This window comes from Squalius cephalus (assembly GCF_949319135.1).
Source record: "Squalius cephalus genome assembly, chromosome: 17".
NCBI lineage: Eukaryota > Metazoa > Chordata > Actinopteri > Cypriniformes > Leuciscidae > Squalius > Squalius cephalus.
Genome location: NC_137138.1, coordinates 37,148,590 through 37,165,295, shown reverse-complemented (window position 1 = coordinate 37,165,295; position 16,706 = coordinate 37,148,590). Strand labels below are relative to the sequence as shown.

At 41.9% G+C, this 16,706-nt stretch overlaps 1 protein-coding gene across 6 annotated transcripts in view; it reads left to right on the top strand.

The window, feature by feature from the left end:
• The window catches only part of LOC307174564 (uncharacterized protein), a 215,002-nt gene that overhangs the window by 82,896 nt on the left and 115,400 nt on the right, over positions 1-16,706 (top strand). For all 6 annotated transcript variants that reach the window (XM_079898453.1, XM_079898455.1, XM_079898452.1 and 3 more), the window contains 2 exons: positions 11,640-11,732; positions 11,903-13,624. In XM_079898453.1, the coding sequence (XP_079754579.1) occupies positions 11,640-11,732; positions 11,903-13,624 (1,815 nt within the window). The remainder of the gene's footprint in view (positions 1-11,639; positions 11,733-11,902; positions 13,625-16,706) is intronic.

Sequence of the window (16,706 nt, the reverse complement as noted above, 5' to 3'; positions counted from 1 at the left end):
CTTTTCAACAGGTCAGGTTTGCCCCAAAAACTTTTCCAATTGTCTATGAATTCTATATTATTAAGCGGAAACCAATTAGACAGCCAACCGTTAAGAGAACACAATCTACTAACTATCTCATCACTCCTGCGAACAGGAAGGGGGCCAGAGCAAATTACAGTGCTATCGTACTTGCAAATTCACACACCTCTTTAATATTAATTTTGGTGATCTCCGACTGGCGGAGTCGAACATCAATAGTGCCGACATGAATAATGATCTTAGAGAATTTACGATTAGCATTAGCCAGCACTTTTAAATTTGCTTTGATGTCAGGCGCTCTGGCTCCCGGCAAACATGTGACTATGGTGGTTGGTGTCTCTATTTTCACGTTCCATGTAATAGAATCGCCAATAACTAGGACACAATGATTCTCAGTGGGTGTTTCACTGAACGGAAGAGTGGTTTTTAGATCCGCGACTAGAGCGATCCCTCACTGTCACCCATTTGCCCGGCTGCGCAGGCTCTACCTCAGCCAGAACCGACTCATGTAAAGAGTTCACTATGCTAGGCGCATCCAAGGCAGTATTTAAATCTCTAGCACTCTAACTATCCTGAATTAAAGTTTGGATGCGTGTTTCTAATTCTGAAATCTTCTCTGTCAACCTAACTGTCTCCTTACATTTATCACATATAAATCCTATATTGCCGACAGAGAAGGCTATGCTAAACATGTGACATGAAGTGCAGGTGACAATAACAGGACAAGACATTACTCACCGTGTTTATTGACTGATTCTTACTCACCTTAGCTTTTTACTTTTTACTCAAATGCGCAGACGCACGAGAGAAAACAGGCTAGCAAATTACTAGCGTGTTGTGCTAGTAGTACTAGTAACGGAAGCTAGCGATGTCAGGTTAATCTGAGATGTTGGGTAAAATGTAGAAGTATAAACAACTAGAAATGGTAGTAAATGATGGTTCAAAACAAAGAAATACAAGGCTAAAACGGAGCTTACAGCACCGAAGCAAACAAACACTCACAGCAGGCAGCGAGGCAGACAGGAGCAATCGATGAATATATACGAATATGACGAATATATAGTTGTCAGTCAGTTTTAATGGGCGGGATTTATGGTAATTAAGATTGAGTGTGCACGCGCATCCCATTTACGACTGATTGGAATTCATTAACCCACACACACATTTCACTATCAAATCTGACGTTTATGAAGTATTTGTGAATCAGGAGAAGAATTTTCGGGAATGTCTCTTTACGCGCAAATCACTCACATATGTGACCCGTCATGGAAACCAGGGACACAAGTCGGCAGCACAACTTTCGAGCAAAATGAGAAAGAAGCGTTTTTTTTTTTCAAAATTGGTGATTTTCTTTTTCTTTGCAGAATCTGTTAGTTGAGATCACGAAGAAGCCTCTCCATGTTTGAGATAGCAGTATTGGTATATTTAAAAGCGTACATTTTGATTTTGAAATCGGCTTGTTTTTTGGAGATTTTAGCACGCAGTAGGGGCGTGTCATTGTCGGTGTGTATTTCCATACTGAATAAGCCGGCGTGGCTACTTATTATGCAGCACTCTGGCCAGCTCTATCTGATTTCAAAATTCAATGAAGATGAACGCCAATAACATTACGATGTCCAGCAATCGATTTAAATAGTAGGTTACATGGGGTTTAATTTGTCGTTTAATGAGATGTAGTACATGTACATGTTACATGTTGTCAGTGCCAATACATAGATCCGCCTATGTAATTAACGTATATATGATTGGTACATTCGTAGAGCTTTCGCCAGCCGTGTCAGAGGTTGATAGTTCAAATCCCCCCTTGTATAGTTTTTTTTATTTTTAGTATAGTTTTTTTTTCTCTCATCAAAACGATTATGTTCATCAGTGGTTGTATATCAAGAAGGAACACGCAAACATTTGAATTATTTTGTTATTTCAACAGAACGAATAGAGAGTATCCGCAACGCAACGGATTGAAGCGTGCGTCGAGTGAAGACAATGCAGTGTGTGTGCGAGCCACACGAGTAAACACTATCTGCGCCACTGATCGCAGCGGCAACGAGCACTTTGATCACTTGATTAAAAAAACAAACGAAATGAATGCTCTGCCAGTTAACTGGAGATGTTTTATTTAGAGAATTTGTAGAATTGGTACTAGGGCTGACTTCTAATAGTCGATGATTCGACGATTCGATTCGGAGAGGTCTGATTCGACTATGAACCTCATAGTCGAATACATGGGCGTCAGTTTGGTTTGAAATGTGCTGGGGACAGAGACGCATTCGCATTTTCAGAAGGGCTGGGTACCATTTTTATTTATTTTTTTCAGGTCATGTTTTGAAAGATGATGTCCTGTAGCTTACTAATGTAAATAAATAAAAATGTATTCAAAAATCTGCTTCACATTTTCAGCAGGGCTGCGGAGCGGCTGTGAGTTGACTCCACACGGTTCTCATGTGCGTTAAAAAGCTTTACGTGGTTTAATGTACCTAAACAATGATTACCAAATTCCCCTCTCATGTTGCTCCTCATAACCACTTAAAATGGTAAAAAAAAAAATCGAACCCAGAGTCCAATTATTATGGACGTTATCTGATATTAGGCGTTTCTGCTTCACATTTTCAGCAGGGCTGCGGAGCGGCTGTGAGTTGACTCCACACGGTTCTCATGTGCGTTAAAAAGCTGACTCCACACGGTTCTCATGTGCGTTAAAAAGCTTTACGTTGTTTAAACGATTACCAAATTTCCCTCTCATATTGCTCCTCATAACCACTGAAAATGGTCAAAAAATCGAACCCAGAGTCCAATTATTATGGACGTTATCTGATATTAAGCGTTTCTGCTTCACATTTTCAGCAGGGCAGCGGAGCGGCTGTGAGTTGACTCCACGCGGTTCTCATGGGCGTGAAAAAGCTTTACGTGGTTTAATGTACCTAAACAACCATCACCAAATTTCTCTCTCATATTGCTCCTCATGTTTATGAAATGTTATGATATATGTGTGATATATATGTGTTTTTTAGCTCTTTTGTTTGAAATGGAAAAAATCTAGCTGCTATCTAAAAAAAAAGAAAGAAAAAAAAAAAAAGGTTCTACTATCAGTCGACTACGGCAAAATCTAACGAATCAGATTCGACTATGAAAATCCTTAGTCGAAAACAGCCCTAATTGGTACATTCAGGGGGAGGGGGAGATGGGGAGCTTTACAGGGGGTATGACTTATCTAAATGAGATGTAAATGAGCCCTATTGTCATTCCCAGAAGGGTGAGAACTCTCCAATCTTTAGAAGCAGATTTCTGCCATTTCAGTTTTTTTGAGTGCCTACCTTCAAATGGCCACAACTTCTCCAAATATTATCAGATTTCCATGTGTAACCTATCATTGGAAAGCTTGAATACTACACTTTCTAGTATACAGAATATGTGAATAACTCAAAATGCCCCAGAACTGACTTGTGTCCCTACTTTCCGTGACTGGGTCTCATTCATGAAATGAGTAAATATGTGACCAATCATAGGAAAAAGAGACAAATGGAAATCCCCGTCTGCTCAGTCACCTACGCATGTATTGCAGACACATAATCTACACATTGCCTTGGCAAACCTGAGATCTGAACCACTAGATTCGTATTGTAGCCCTGTGATCTACGCGCTACACATGCAATCCAAGACCGAGTCACAGAATCTTTGCCAAAGAATCTTTATTGACCTTCTTCCCTCGAGAAGAAAGCCAACAGGAGCAGAGATAAAACTCTCGATCTGTGCATATTTTACACATTTATGAATGAACACTGTCAGACCAGGGGTCACCAAACTTTTTTCTCTGGGGGCCACATTATCGTTCCTGATTGTGATGGGGGGCCGGGTCAGCTATTGAACATAGAATTGTATGACCCAGACCAAAATGACCACCAGCAGGCCTCATTGTGTAGTAGAGATTACTAGCCTGGCACAGCCATCCCCACTACTATATAACACTTGATTCCTGGCACATATTTGTTTATCTTTACTAGTGGTTTGCAAAAGTTGTAATTGAGTCTTCACACATTGTTTTAATTAAAGTTATTCTTCACAAATAATCGTTGGTCTGTAATATATTGTGTTCCCACTAGAGCGCGCTGTTACGTTGTCTGCGCCAGTGCTTTTTGTATACATATCTGCATTAGCTGCCCTTGCGTTCTGTTCAGTAAAATCAGCTATCGTGCAGTTACACTCGCTGTCTTTATTGTCTCCAGTATCTTACATGGTGTCAGAAGTGTAACATGGCTTCCCCACAATTTGAGCACCCAAAGATTGACTGGGAGGCTGCAGATTTATACCAGGAATTCGACCGTTTTCGGAGCCATGTCACGTTTGTTTTTGATGGACCACTATCCGAACTAACTGCAAAGCAGCAAGCCGGCTGGCTGGGTACGTGGATTGGCGGTCAAGGCAGAGAAATTTACAAAACGGTCAACTGGGCTGAAGGTGAGAAAGAAGATCCCAAAAAGGTGTTAGACAAATTTGAGAAATATATCAGACCAAGGAAGAATAAGAGGATAGCTCGTCATCGTTTTAAGCAGAGGAAACAAGACACAAGTGAGAGTTTCGACCATTTCATTAAAGATTTACGGCTACTGTTAATGGATTGCGCATATGCAGACCCTGACGACATGTTGATTGACGCAATTATCGCGGGTGTGCGTGAAAAACGAGTGCAAGAGAGACTATTAGACAAAGGAGAGGAATTGACACTAGCCAAGGCTATTGAAATCCCTCAACAGTATGAGATGTCTCAGAAACAATTGAAAATAGTCAGAGATGATGCCACATGCTCTCAGGTGTCCACTGTCGCAGAACGTGTTCAACCTAAGCCTTCTGGCCAAAGCAGAAAAACACGCTATCCAGATCGCAAGTTCACTCAGTCAAAACCATCAGCTTTCTGTGCTAGCTGCGGTAAACATCCCGATCACAAATGGAACGAGGGCAAATGTCCAGCCAAGGGCTCAACGTGCTCTTACAGCCACAAGCCCAACCACTGGATGGCAGTGTGCCGTAAACGTGCTGTTCACACACTGAATGTTGAAGCGCTGGAGGAGTCTGATGTAGTGATGGGAAGTCCGGTTCTTTTCCGCGAACCGGTTCTTTCGGACAGTTCGTTTCAATGAACCGGTTCAAAAAACCGGTTCACCAGTTCTTTTACGTCATCACGTAATGACGTCAATTCTATCATCCCGGCGGATAAATATACATTCAAATAAAGGCATTTGTAATCATAACTTCAGTTAAATAATAGTACTCATCTTCATAATCATCTAAGTTTCTTTTACGTTTTGAGAATGAACCATGTAGTAGGCCTAAGGCGATGCGCAAACTCGGATGTTTTACATGTCTTAAAGTGAATAAACTGGTCTTCATCATTTTTATTTTATTTGTAATTAAATAAACTTACATTTCGCCGAATTCGGCCCCTCATTCAAGTCCTTGGTTCACCCGTGCTCAAGTATCAGCACAGCACATAGACAGTATAAACACAGCATCAGTTGGCCAAAAGAAAGTTCGGTTCAGAGACGGTGCGATCGCGCATGCACAGTCTCTCCAGCTCATCGGTTCTCTGTATCGAACGTGTCCGAAAGAAACAGTTCTCGGTTCTGTACTGGTGATCCGAGAACTGCTGCAACAACCAGTTCTTGACTCGAGAACCGTATGCCTGTGTGTGAGCTGAGAACTACTGAAACCTAGGCTATAGCCTTATTCAGTCGACAAAACTAAAAACTTGATGCATATCTCCAGTATGTTTAATACGTTATGTTTTGATTAACACATTATAAACATTCACTTTGCACCCTTTAAAACCTAGGCAAGAGTTTACGTCAAAAATGTATATCAACTAGAAATTAAACGATCTGTTCCAGAAAATGTTTTATTATAATAATAAATGTTTAGTTTTACAATCCATTCATTGTTTCCAATCTTTAAAATAATACAGTAAGGCAGTAGCCTATGTGATAAACATGTTTCTAACATGTTTTATTTTGTTACACTTCGTCCCTCTGAAAAAATTGCACGCATGCTCAGCTCATCAGCTCATCGGTTCTCCGTATCGAACGTGTCCGAAAGAAACGGTTCTCGGTTCTGTACTGGTGATCCGAGAACCGCTGTACCTGTACGTTCGGTAGTGCGCGCATGCTCAGTATCAACTGCTCGTGCTCATCACTTCTCTCAGCACAACATGTCTCAGTTCAGTGAACTGTTGGATTTACTGGAGTTAACAAATATGCCTACTCCGGGATATTGGTTTATTTTGAGTCGAAGGGACTGTCAGGACTCAGCATGTCCGAAAGTGAGTAACTTTAGTAACTTGTTGTGGATCAGTGCTGACGCAAGACGCGAACTGTTTCGAACGATTCAGTCCGATTTAGTGTACTGGTTCGACCAGTTCACTAAAAAGAACCGGTTCAAAAGAACGATTCGTTCACGAACCGGACATCACTAGTCTGATGATGAAATACTGAACATTAGCATAACAGAAGTTGTCCATCCAGCAGCTGCATTAACTGTGGACAAATGGTCAGTGCATTTGATGATACTTTCACAGAGAGTCCAGTTCAAGATAGATACTGGTGCCAAGTGTAACACTTTGACTCTTGACAGCTACCAGCAACTTGTGCACACGGGTGAATTAAAGCGTTCTAAAAAGCTGTTGCGTTCCTACTCCAATCATAAGCTCAAACCAGTCGCTGCTGTAGATTTATCAGTGCACTATAAACAGTGTGTCACTGATGCAGAGTTTGAAATTGTGGATATTGCACAGGAAAGTGTGCTCAGCGGGGCCACGGCTGAAGCTTTGGGTTTGATAGCAAGGCTGAACTCTGTACAAAATGTAGCTGAAGCTGAGGCTGACTCGCCTATGGAGGGCATTCTCGAACAAGACATTGTTCCTCAAGGCCTTCGTGACTTTCCTGAGCTAATACGGACCACAGGGACTCTACCAGGGAAGTACACAATCAAAATAGAGCCCAATGCTAAAGGTGTTGTCCACCCTGTGCGCAGACAGCCAGCTGCACTCAAGGGACAGATTGTCAAAAAACTGCATGAAATGGAGGAAAATGGCTATATAAAAAAAGTCGAGCAGCCCACTGAGTGGGTCAGTTCAATGGTGGCGGTCTCTCGGGGAGACAAGTTAAGAATTTGCATAGACCCCAGCGATTTAAATAAGGTAATTAAAAGAGAACATTACCCCATGCGCACCGTTGAAGAAGTTGTGTCATCTATGCCTGGAGCACGTATATTCTCAGTCCTCGATGCCAAGTCAGGTTTCCTCCAGATCGAGTTAGATGAGGAATCATCATTCTTAACAACCTTCAACACACCCATTGGTAGGTTTAGGTGGTTAAGGCTACCGTTTGGAATCAAATGTGCTCCTGAGATCTATCAGAGGATCATGGATGGCATGCTAGAGGGCATTACGGGAGCAGTGGCCATTATGGATGACATCTTGGTTGCGGCCCCCACTGTGAAGATGCACGATGAAATCCTATGCAAAGTCATCGAGAGAGCAACAAGCTACAACCTGAAGCTTAATTTCAATAAGTGTCGCATTCGCCAGAGCCAAGTCCCATATATTGGCCATTTACTCACTGCAGAAGGTCTGAAGCCTGACCCAGCCAAGGTCCAAGCTGTCAGGGGCATGCCAGAACCTGTTGACAAGGAAGGGGTTCGCCAATCTTTGGGGTTTGTGACTTATTTATCAAAATTCATACCAAATCTCAGCGAGGAAGATGCACCGCTGCGTCAGCTCCTGAAAAGTAATGTGGAGTTTGCGTGGCAACCTGCTCAGAAACGAGCTTTTGCAAGGCTCAAAGAACTGTGTTCACACCCCCCCGTACTGAAGTACTTTGACCCATCAGAGCCAGTTGAAATTTTCTGTGATGCAAGCAGCAGTGGATTAGGTGCTGTGCTTTTGCAGGACAATCACCCTGTTGCTTTCTCTTCTAGGTCTCTGACCGACGCCGAGACCCGCTATGCGCAAATAGAAAAGGAAATGCTTTCTATCGTCCATGCATGCACAAAATTTCATCACTACATCTTTGGAAAGTCGGTCACTGTGTATAATGACCACAAACCACTGGAGGACATCTTTAAGAAATCACTGCTTGCCACCCCCATGCGCATACAGAGGATGCGCCTGCGCATCCAATGGTATGATTTGACTGTCAGGTACAGGAAAGGGAAAGATATGGAGCTGCCCGACACACTTTCCAGGGCGCAACTGTCACACAATACTCCAGAATTGGAACATTTGGAGTGTGTATCCATGCTGAACTATGTGGCTGTAAGTGAAGAGAAGTATGCTGAGCTTCAGGAATGCACAAAAAAAGAGCTGAGTACTTTACAACACATCATCCAGCAAGGTTGGCCAGAGCACAGGAGAGACGCCCCAACTACTGTTCAGCCATATTGGGACTCAAAAAGCCAACTGACCATATGTGATGGAGTGGTGTACAAAGGGCTGCGTATAGTAATACCACCCACCATGAGACAGCACATGTTAAAACTCGTACACCAGTCTCATTTAGGGATTGTGAAAAGCAAGCATAGAGCGCGGGAAGTGCTCTACTGGCCGGGCATGAGCGCAGAGATAGAGGAGGTGGTGAAGAATTGCAGCAAATGTGCAGAGTTCCAAAACAAACTACCAAGACTGCCTCTAAAGCCAACTGAAACCCCAGAACTGCCATTTGAGCTAGTGGCTTCAGACATCTTTGAATTTGATGGCAAACATTTCATTCTTCTCGTGGATTATTTTTCGAGATACATTGAAGTGGACGAGCTTAAAGATCTGAGAAGTCGTACTGCCATTGAAATATTGAAATCACAGTTCAGTCGTCATGGGATTCCTACTGTCCTACGAATAGACAATGGGCCCCAGTATGCGTCAGAGGAATTCAGAGATTTTTGTGAGAGCTATGGCATATCACATCTCACATCATCACCTCACACACCTCACTCAAATGGAGAGGCCGAGCGTGCAGTACAAACGGTGAAAAGGCTTTGGAACAAAGCTCCAGACAGACATTTGGCATTGCTGGACTACAGAACAACCCCCCTAGAGACAGTAGAGTTGTCCCCAGCGCAGCTGCTCATGGGCAGAAGACCCAGAAACAAACTCCCTGCAGCTCAACAACTGCTTATCCCAAAGGCCTACAACTCTTTGAAAATCAGACACCTGCTCAATAGGTCCAAAGCTTCCCAGAAGTACTACTATGACAAAGGCAGGACGATGCACACTCGCCCTGCGCTAGTGCCAGGCGAAGAAGTCAGAATGCAGCCCTACCCTGGCCATGCCAAATGGTCTCCAGCTGTTGTCATTCAGCATCACAGCAGCACACCCAGGTCTTACATCGTCAACTCTGGTGGTGTGGAGTTCCGCCGGAACTGTCAGCACCTTCGCAAAAGCACTGCAAGAGCAAATCAGTCCCGTCACCTCATGCAAAATGAGCCTTGGGAGGAGTTGCCTGATGCCCTTCCAGAACAAGAGGAACTGATTCCTCCCCTAGTGGGGACCTCAGCATCACCTGCTAATGAACCCCTGAATGTGGATAAACCCCAGCCCTGTCTGCCCTACATCACTAAGCATGGCAGAGTGGTTAAGCCCCCTGAAAGACTGAATTTGTAGCCCATTAGCCCATGAGTGAAATAATCCAGTAGGCCTAACTGCTTTGTTGATAGCATTCAATTGTTGGTAATTAACACGTTGCTCCTGAGTAGTTAAAGAAGTATGTCAAGTGTGGTACCTTTGTTTAATGTCATTATTCTGCCATTTAAATTGGCTTAACTAAGCTGAAGAAGGGGAGATGTAATATATTGTGTTGCCACTAGAGCGCGCTGTTACGTTGTCTGCGCCAGTGCTTTTTGTATACATATCTGCATTAGCTGCCCTTGCGTTCTGTTCAGTAAAATCAGCTATCGTGCAGTTACACTCGCTGTCTTTATTGTCTCCAGTTAGAGTTCTCAACGGGCCTGAAAATTACAACCCGACCCGACCCGGCCCGTGGCTTTTAAAGCCCGGACCCGATGTAACCCGACACATAAACATGAATCATCTGCCCGAACCCGGCCCGCGGCCCGACGCCGCGTCGGATTTTTTTTCTCTCTCATAAACGTATTATCATGACCAGCAGATGGGAATTCAAATCAACCTTTAATGTTCACACCTTATAACAATACAAACAACTGAAACAATAAACTTTAAATATATAAATAGGCTGTAGTAGCGACGGGGAATTCACCTGCGGCAAGTTTACTTCTCACCAACTCCATCTTCTTCTCCAGGCTAAAGGCGTGCACGCAGCGGCGTCAGGTCTGCCCCCGCCCCTCTCCATGATGCACGTTGCACGCAGCAGCCAGACTTTCTTTACGGTGAACAGCAGCGATGATTAATAAATGTTTTATTTATTTTTTTTGAGCGGAAAAGATTAAGCCCGAGGTCCGACCCGACCCGAGTCATTTGATTATATTTTCGACCCGAACCCGGCCCGAACCCGCGGGTCCCGTCGGGTTTGGCGGGCCGACCCGACCCGTTGGTCCACTGTTCTTTGAGAACTCTGCACTCTCTTTTAGGGGGGAAACGGTACACAGAAGTCACGTTTCGGTTCATACCTCGGTTCAGACATCACGGTTCGGTACGAGTTCGGTACAATGGAGGGAAAAGCAAAACAAAAATGCAGAAGGCTTGTGCATGTCTCAGGCTGGACCACCAAAAGAAAAATAAATGTCTTAAACCTTGTATTTTATTTTAAATAAGTTTTATTAATAAAGTAAAGGCACAGAACCAGTTTATTTGTAGTGCACTGACAATAGTTTTATATAATTAGTTTATTAATTCAATTAATAAAAATACCTTTATGTTTGGTAATTGTACCTGAACATTTCAGATTTATATATTTGTTTTCCTTAAAAAATTGATTAACAGTAACTTTAACACTTTGCAGTTTGAATGATGTCCTGCATAAACTAAATGACGGAGTATGTTTTTTATGTTTCCACTGTTCGATCGCGGCTGCGCCTCACACACTCACTCACACACACATGTACACAAATATAAGTAAAAACTTTACGACTTTTCGATCGCGCCCACACCTCTCTCTCAACATATTCAAGCATAGCAATCTTCACATCGCAGCCTGCTTCAGAGCTAAGGCGGAGCAACAGATTAGGTGTCCCTGAAGAATCCGCGTATCTAACAGTAGTTCCGCATTACATTAATTAAATTGCATGCGAGTTTTAGTTATTTTTATACCCTGTATTCTCCGCGAAAATGTATGCACCAAACCGTGACGTACGTACCGTCCATGACGACTTTTGGGGATTGCCTCATAGGGCCGCTTCAAGTAGTGGGGGGCAGAGGGGCTGGGGGGCCAGTCAAAGGGGGGTGGCGGGCCTGAGTCAGCCCACGGGCCTTAGTTTGGTGACCCATGTACTAGACCATGATCAATCCTGTCTAAATATATAATATGCTTGTGGACAAACAACAATAAATAGACAGAGAAAATTCACACAGAGCGCTTGCTAAAGGCATAGAAGCTGACAATGTTTAATCTGGGTACACTTTATAGCTGGAAATTATCAAAATATTTATTTGTTATTTACTGCAGCCCTGGCATCACAGACCATTGAAGTGGCAGCTCTAGGAAGACCTCTGTATCCTGGTATGCTGTATGACTGCCGCAGGGATACCTTCATTCCAGGTGCTTTACAAACCTAAAATAAATAAATAAATAAGTTTAGTTTCCCCTCTTCATCAAATCTTGCATCACTCATTACAAATCCTTGTGTAACAATACTATAAAGCCTGCATGTTTCTTCAACAGTACATCATTTCCTCGTACATAAATCTAAAAGTAATTTCTCATTTCAGGTGTCACTCTGTGGGATGAGAAATCATTGACAGAAAATTTAGACAGTCGTCCACAGTCCATGACAGATTTGAAGTTCAGTAGCTCCGACTCTCTCTCCAGCAAGTCCGATCTCCTGGATGTGAGTGCTTCCCTGAAGGCCAGCTTCTTGGCAGGGCTGGTGGAGGTGGGAGGATCTGCCAAGTTCCTGCGTGACACCAAATCCTCAAACCAACAATCCAGAGTGACAATGTATTACAGCGAACGCACAAGATTCAAACAGCTCACTATGAGCCATCTGGGTCAGATCACCTACCCTCAGGTCTTTGACCAGAAAAATGCAACTCATGTAGTCACAGGTGTACTATACGGAGCTCAGGCCGTCATGGTGTTTGATCGGAGATTTACAGAAGAGGAAGACAAGCAGGAGATTGAGGGAGAACTGAATATCATGGTCAAGAAGATTCCCCAATTTTCCATTAAGGGACAAGGAGCTTTACAAATGACAGATGCGCAAAGGAATGTGGCTGAGAATATTGCCTGCACATTTTATGGTGACGTCCGCCTTGAGCAGAACCCCACCACTTACATGGAGGCCCTAGAGGTTTACAAGAAGCTCCCCACTATACTGAAGGAGAATCCACAGAGTGCAGTTCCAATCAAAGTCTGGCTCTATCCTCTTTCTAAACTGGATACAAAAGCTGCTCAGTTGGAGAGAGAAATTGGCACAAGTCTGGTTTCCAACATTGAAGATATAATAGAGGGGCTGGGAGAAGTAGAGAGGACATGCAACGACCTCTCCAGAAAAACTCTGGTAAATGTTTTCAAAGACATCAAAGAGAGGCTCAGTTTATTTCAGGGCTCTCTTAGCACTTACGAAACGGTGCTCCTGAAAGAAGTGGCCAAGGTTTTGCCTGCTATACGAGGAGGAGAGATGGAGCAACATTCATTGGAAGACATCCTGAAGATCCACTACAGCTCCCCCTTTACTGCTGACATGCTTAACCAGTGGTTAGATCACGCAAAGGCTGAACTTAACCTCTTGAGTTCTCAAACCAAGAGGCTGGAGGGAATCAATACTGAAGACTCAAACAGTCTCAACACCATCATCTTTAATCCTGATATTGATGTTGTGGTGTGCTTGACCTTCACATCTCTGAAGTATGAAGACCCGTATCTTTCAGCCATGAAGAAGTTTCTGGAATCTAACGAGTTTAAAGAGCTAGATGTGGGAATAAAACACACTTCTATCATGTTAGCATCTGTCAGAAAGGGGTTCAACGATCCTGATGTCATCTCAAAGATGAGAGAGAACTTATCTCTTTTCAGAAGTTTTTCAGAGGCTAATAAAGATGAAAAGAGATATCGATTCATTATTTCTGCCATCTCTGATGCCTCCAATCCTGGCTCCTCTATCTATCTGTATGAATCAGGGAAGCTGACAGACACACGGTTCCAGCCCGTGTCGAAGCCTCCTCCACCAATAGTGATGAAGGTCCTGGAGCGCAGTGTGGTCCTGAAACTACAGAAGTCCCCAACTGGAGAAAATGTGCGGTTCAGAGTAGAGTACCAGCAGGAGAGAGCAGATTCTGGATTATCACAGTGGATTATCATAAACACATCTGATGAACTCTTTACTCTGACTGGATTGAAGTTTGGAAAGCAGCACTCGATCCGCTACAGGATAGTGAGTACAGTGGGAGTGAGTGAAGCCAGTGACACTATCGGCTCCATACCGTCTTCAGGTAAGTGTCATATGCAAAAAAATCTTTGCATTCACCTTTATCTTGCACAGTCAATTTTTTTATTTATTTTTACTAATTTTGAATGTATTTTACACATTTGTCAAGTGAAACAAACATTTCTGTGTATGAAAACCAATAGGACATTTATAAATACAGCTGACATAAAAATAGAAAAAAACAATGACAATAATAAACAAAACCCACAAAAATAAACAAAAGAATAATTATCAACTTAACACTCAAAAACTGTTGACTCTTAAGCCCACTGTATGATGGCATTTCTGCAGAAAGACCTCAGTCATCCCTGAAAACAAAATGATTATGTTTAGTATAAATAATATATTTAACAAATGCAAATCTCATAATTTATATTCTTTAATAATAATCATTATTAATGACTCATAATTACTCAAAAAGTCATTCTGACTTTGATTTCTTTGAACAAATATTGAACATTTTAAATTTAATGAATTGAAATGAAAGAAATTTTATGGCTGAATTTTATAGACATGTATTTTCAAACAGCTGTTTTTGTTCTGAACTCTCAAAAATACAGATTAAATTTTTCAAGATGAAGAAGAAATTCAGACCTTCAAATTCAGTTTTATAAAATTCTAAATGTGGAAAATTCAGATCGTCCAGAAAGTATTTCACAGGTCATCCACAGGGAAGAGTTAGTCCATGAGCCAGGGCCCCAAATTTGGTCGATCGGTATCAACGGGGGGGCAAATGCTATCATTGTTTTTTGGAAAGGTATACACCCCTAGTATTAGAAAAATCACGATAGCAGTGCAGCGGTGGTAGCGAAATCACTTTTTTGAGCTACAGGGGTATTAAATGGAAGTACAAAATACTTTTTCTCTTGTGCTTGTGAATTGGTGGGGAATAGTAGCAGTAGCTACAGTAATGTAAGCTTGGTGTTTTTCACACTTAGTATACTTTTAAACTTAAAATAAGAAAGTATACTTTCAGTCTACATTTTATGTACTTCTCAGAAATATACTTAAAATTACACTTCAGTGTAGGCCTACTTGATTTATACTGAGAGAAAAGTCCAGGGCCCGTATTCATAAAGATTCTAAGAATCCTCTCAGAAAACTCTTAAAGGACCAGTTCGGTATTTTACACTTAAAGCCCTGTTTTCAGATCGTTTCTGATGAAATAGAACGGTTAAGATTGAAATTTGGACACATGCTGCTGGCCTGAGAATTTTCGATTTCTGTGGTAGCACCCCCCCCCCCCCCTCCCCACCTCCACAATGGCTGCATAGGTGCACTTGAACAATCCTTCCTAAAAAGCATTAAACTTTCGTTTACAAAGACGGGAAACTCACCGAGTGGTCAGGGGTGTTCACTGATGCTCACACAAAAATCGCTGCAAAATATTCTTTCCAACAGGTGTTTTACCATTCATTGTAAAACTGTGGACCTATTTTTCCAAACGCCTCACACCCGTATATTCTATCGTTGAGAGCTTGAATAATAGACACTTTCCAGCGGCGGAGTAATACCGTACCTCACAGCACATCCAATACAAGTCAATGTAGTTGGACAAAAACTACGATAAAACCTGTTGGAAAGCATATTTTGCTGCGATTTTTGTGTGACCATATCAGTGAACACCCCTGACCACTCGCTGAGTTTCACGTCTTTGTAAACGAAAGTTTAATGCATTTTGGAAAAGATTGTTTTAGTGCACCTATGCAGCCATTGCGGTGGGGGGTGGGGGGTGCTACCACAGAAACCGAAAATTCTCGGGCCAGCAGCATGTGCCCAAATTTCAATCTTAACTCTTCCATTTCATCAGAAACGATCTGAAAACAGGGCTTTAAGTGTAAAATACCGAACTTGTCCTTTAATTTAGCTTAAAAACTTTTACATAGGAGTCTTAGCTTAAGAGCAATTCGGGGCCGATCTGAGAGCAACTCTGAGCAAGGAAAAGACAAAAACTTTCATCTTAGTGAGGAGGTGGGGCTGACCCTGTTGCTATGTATGACACAATCTTTTGAAGACTGTGATTGGCTGGTTGTCCAAGAAGGAAAAAATTAGTGATTTTAAGTATAGGTTCTATTCTTAACCTTCACTTTGAAATTACTTGTGACTGTGTACATTACACACTGCTGCATTGTTGCATTTTCCCAGTTGCCAAATATCGTAATGTAGTGATTACTTTAATTTCTGGTGCTATGGCATTTCTGCGCTGTCGAAGATGTTAGCGTGTCTCTAAAAAGATCAGTCACAAACATGATCCCTGCACGATCTAATCTATAGCGCCTTATTAACTCACTGTCATCCACTGTCTGCAACACATTTCTTCTCCTTCGTCTTTCTGCCATGATCTCATCTGCTAAAAAAAAACTCTTCAGCCTCTGAAAAGTCCTTGTCTGTACTCCTTACAATTTTGACCTTAAGACCTATTTTAAGGGTTAAGATGCTTTCTGAAGTACTTTTTTCTTTACTTGGATTTTTTTATTTAATTTTAAGAGTAAACGGCCACATTTCTAAGAATTTTCTTAGAATTTTGGCACTAGGAGCTACTCTTTGCATTACGATTCTTTATGAATACGGGCCCAGGTATATTTGGCCTGTACTTGAACTAAGGCTGGGCGATATGGCCAAAAAAAAATATCACGATAATTTTTTTTATATCAGTCGATATCGATAATTATTACGATAAAAGTCAAATCTTTATTTCTTTCAAGTTTAAAGGCATATTTTTGCTCCTAATTAAAAAGTTGTAGAAACCAGAGCGTTAACTGTGGTTTTAAACTACTCTTTATTGTCAGAACATATCAAGACAAACACTCTTGCCAAACAGGTGAACATTTCACAAATCTGAGGTTGAACATTCATTCAACAGTCATTTTTCCTTAACAAAATAAATATCTTTATTGGACAGTTTCTTAGTTTCTGCATGTGCTCTTTTTTTTTTTTTTTGGTAAAATGTAATATTCTGACTGTTTGAGTTTTATTAAACTTAACCATTGGTCATCCAGTATCATGCATTTAGATCATGACAACCACAGATGAAACCAGGGATAGCCGTTAGCACCTCACTATCATGGCAAAATGTAACTTCATGG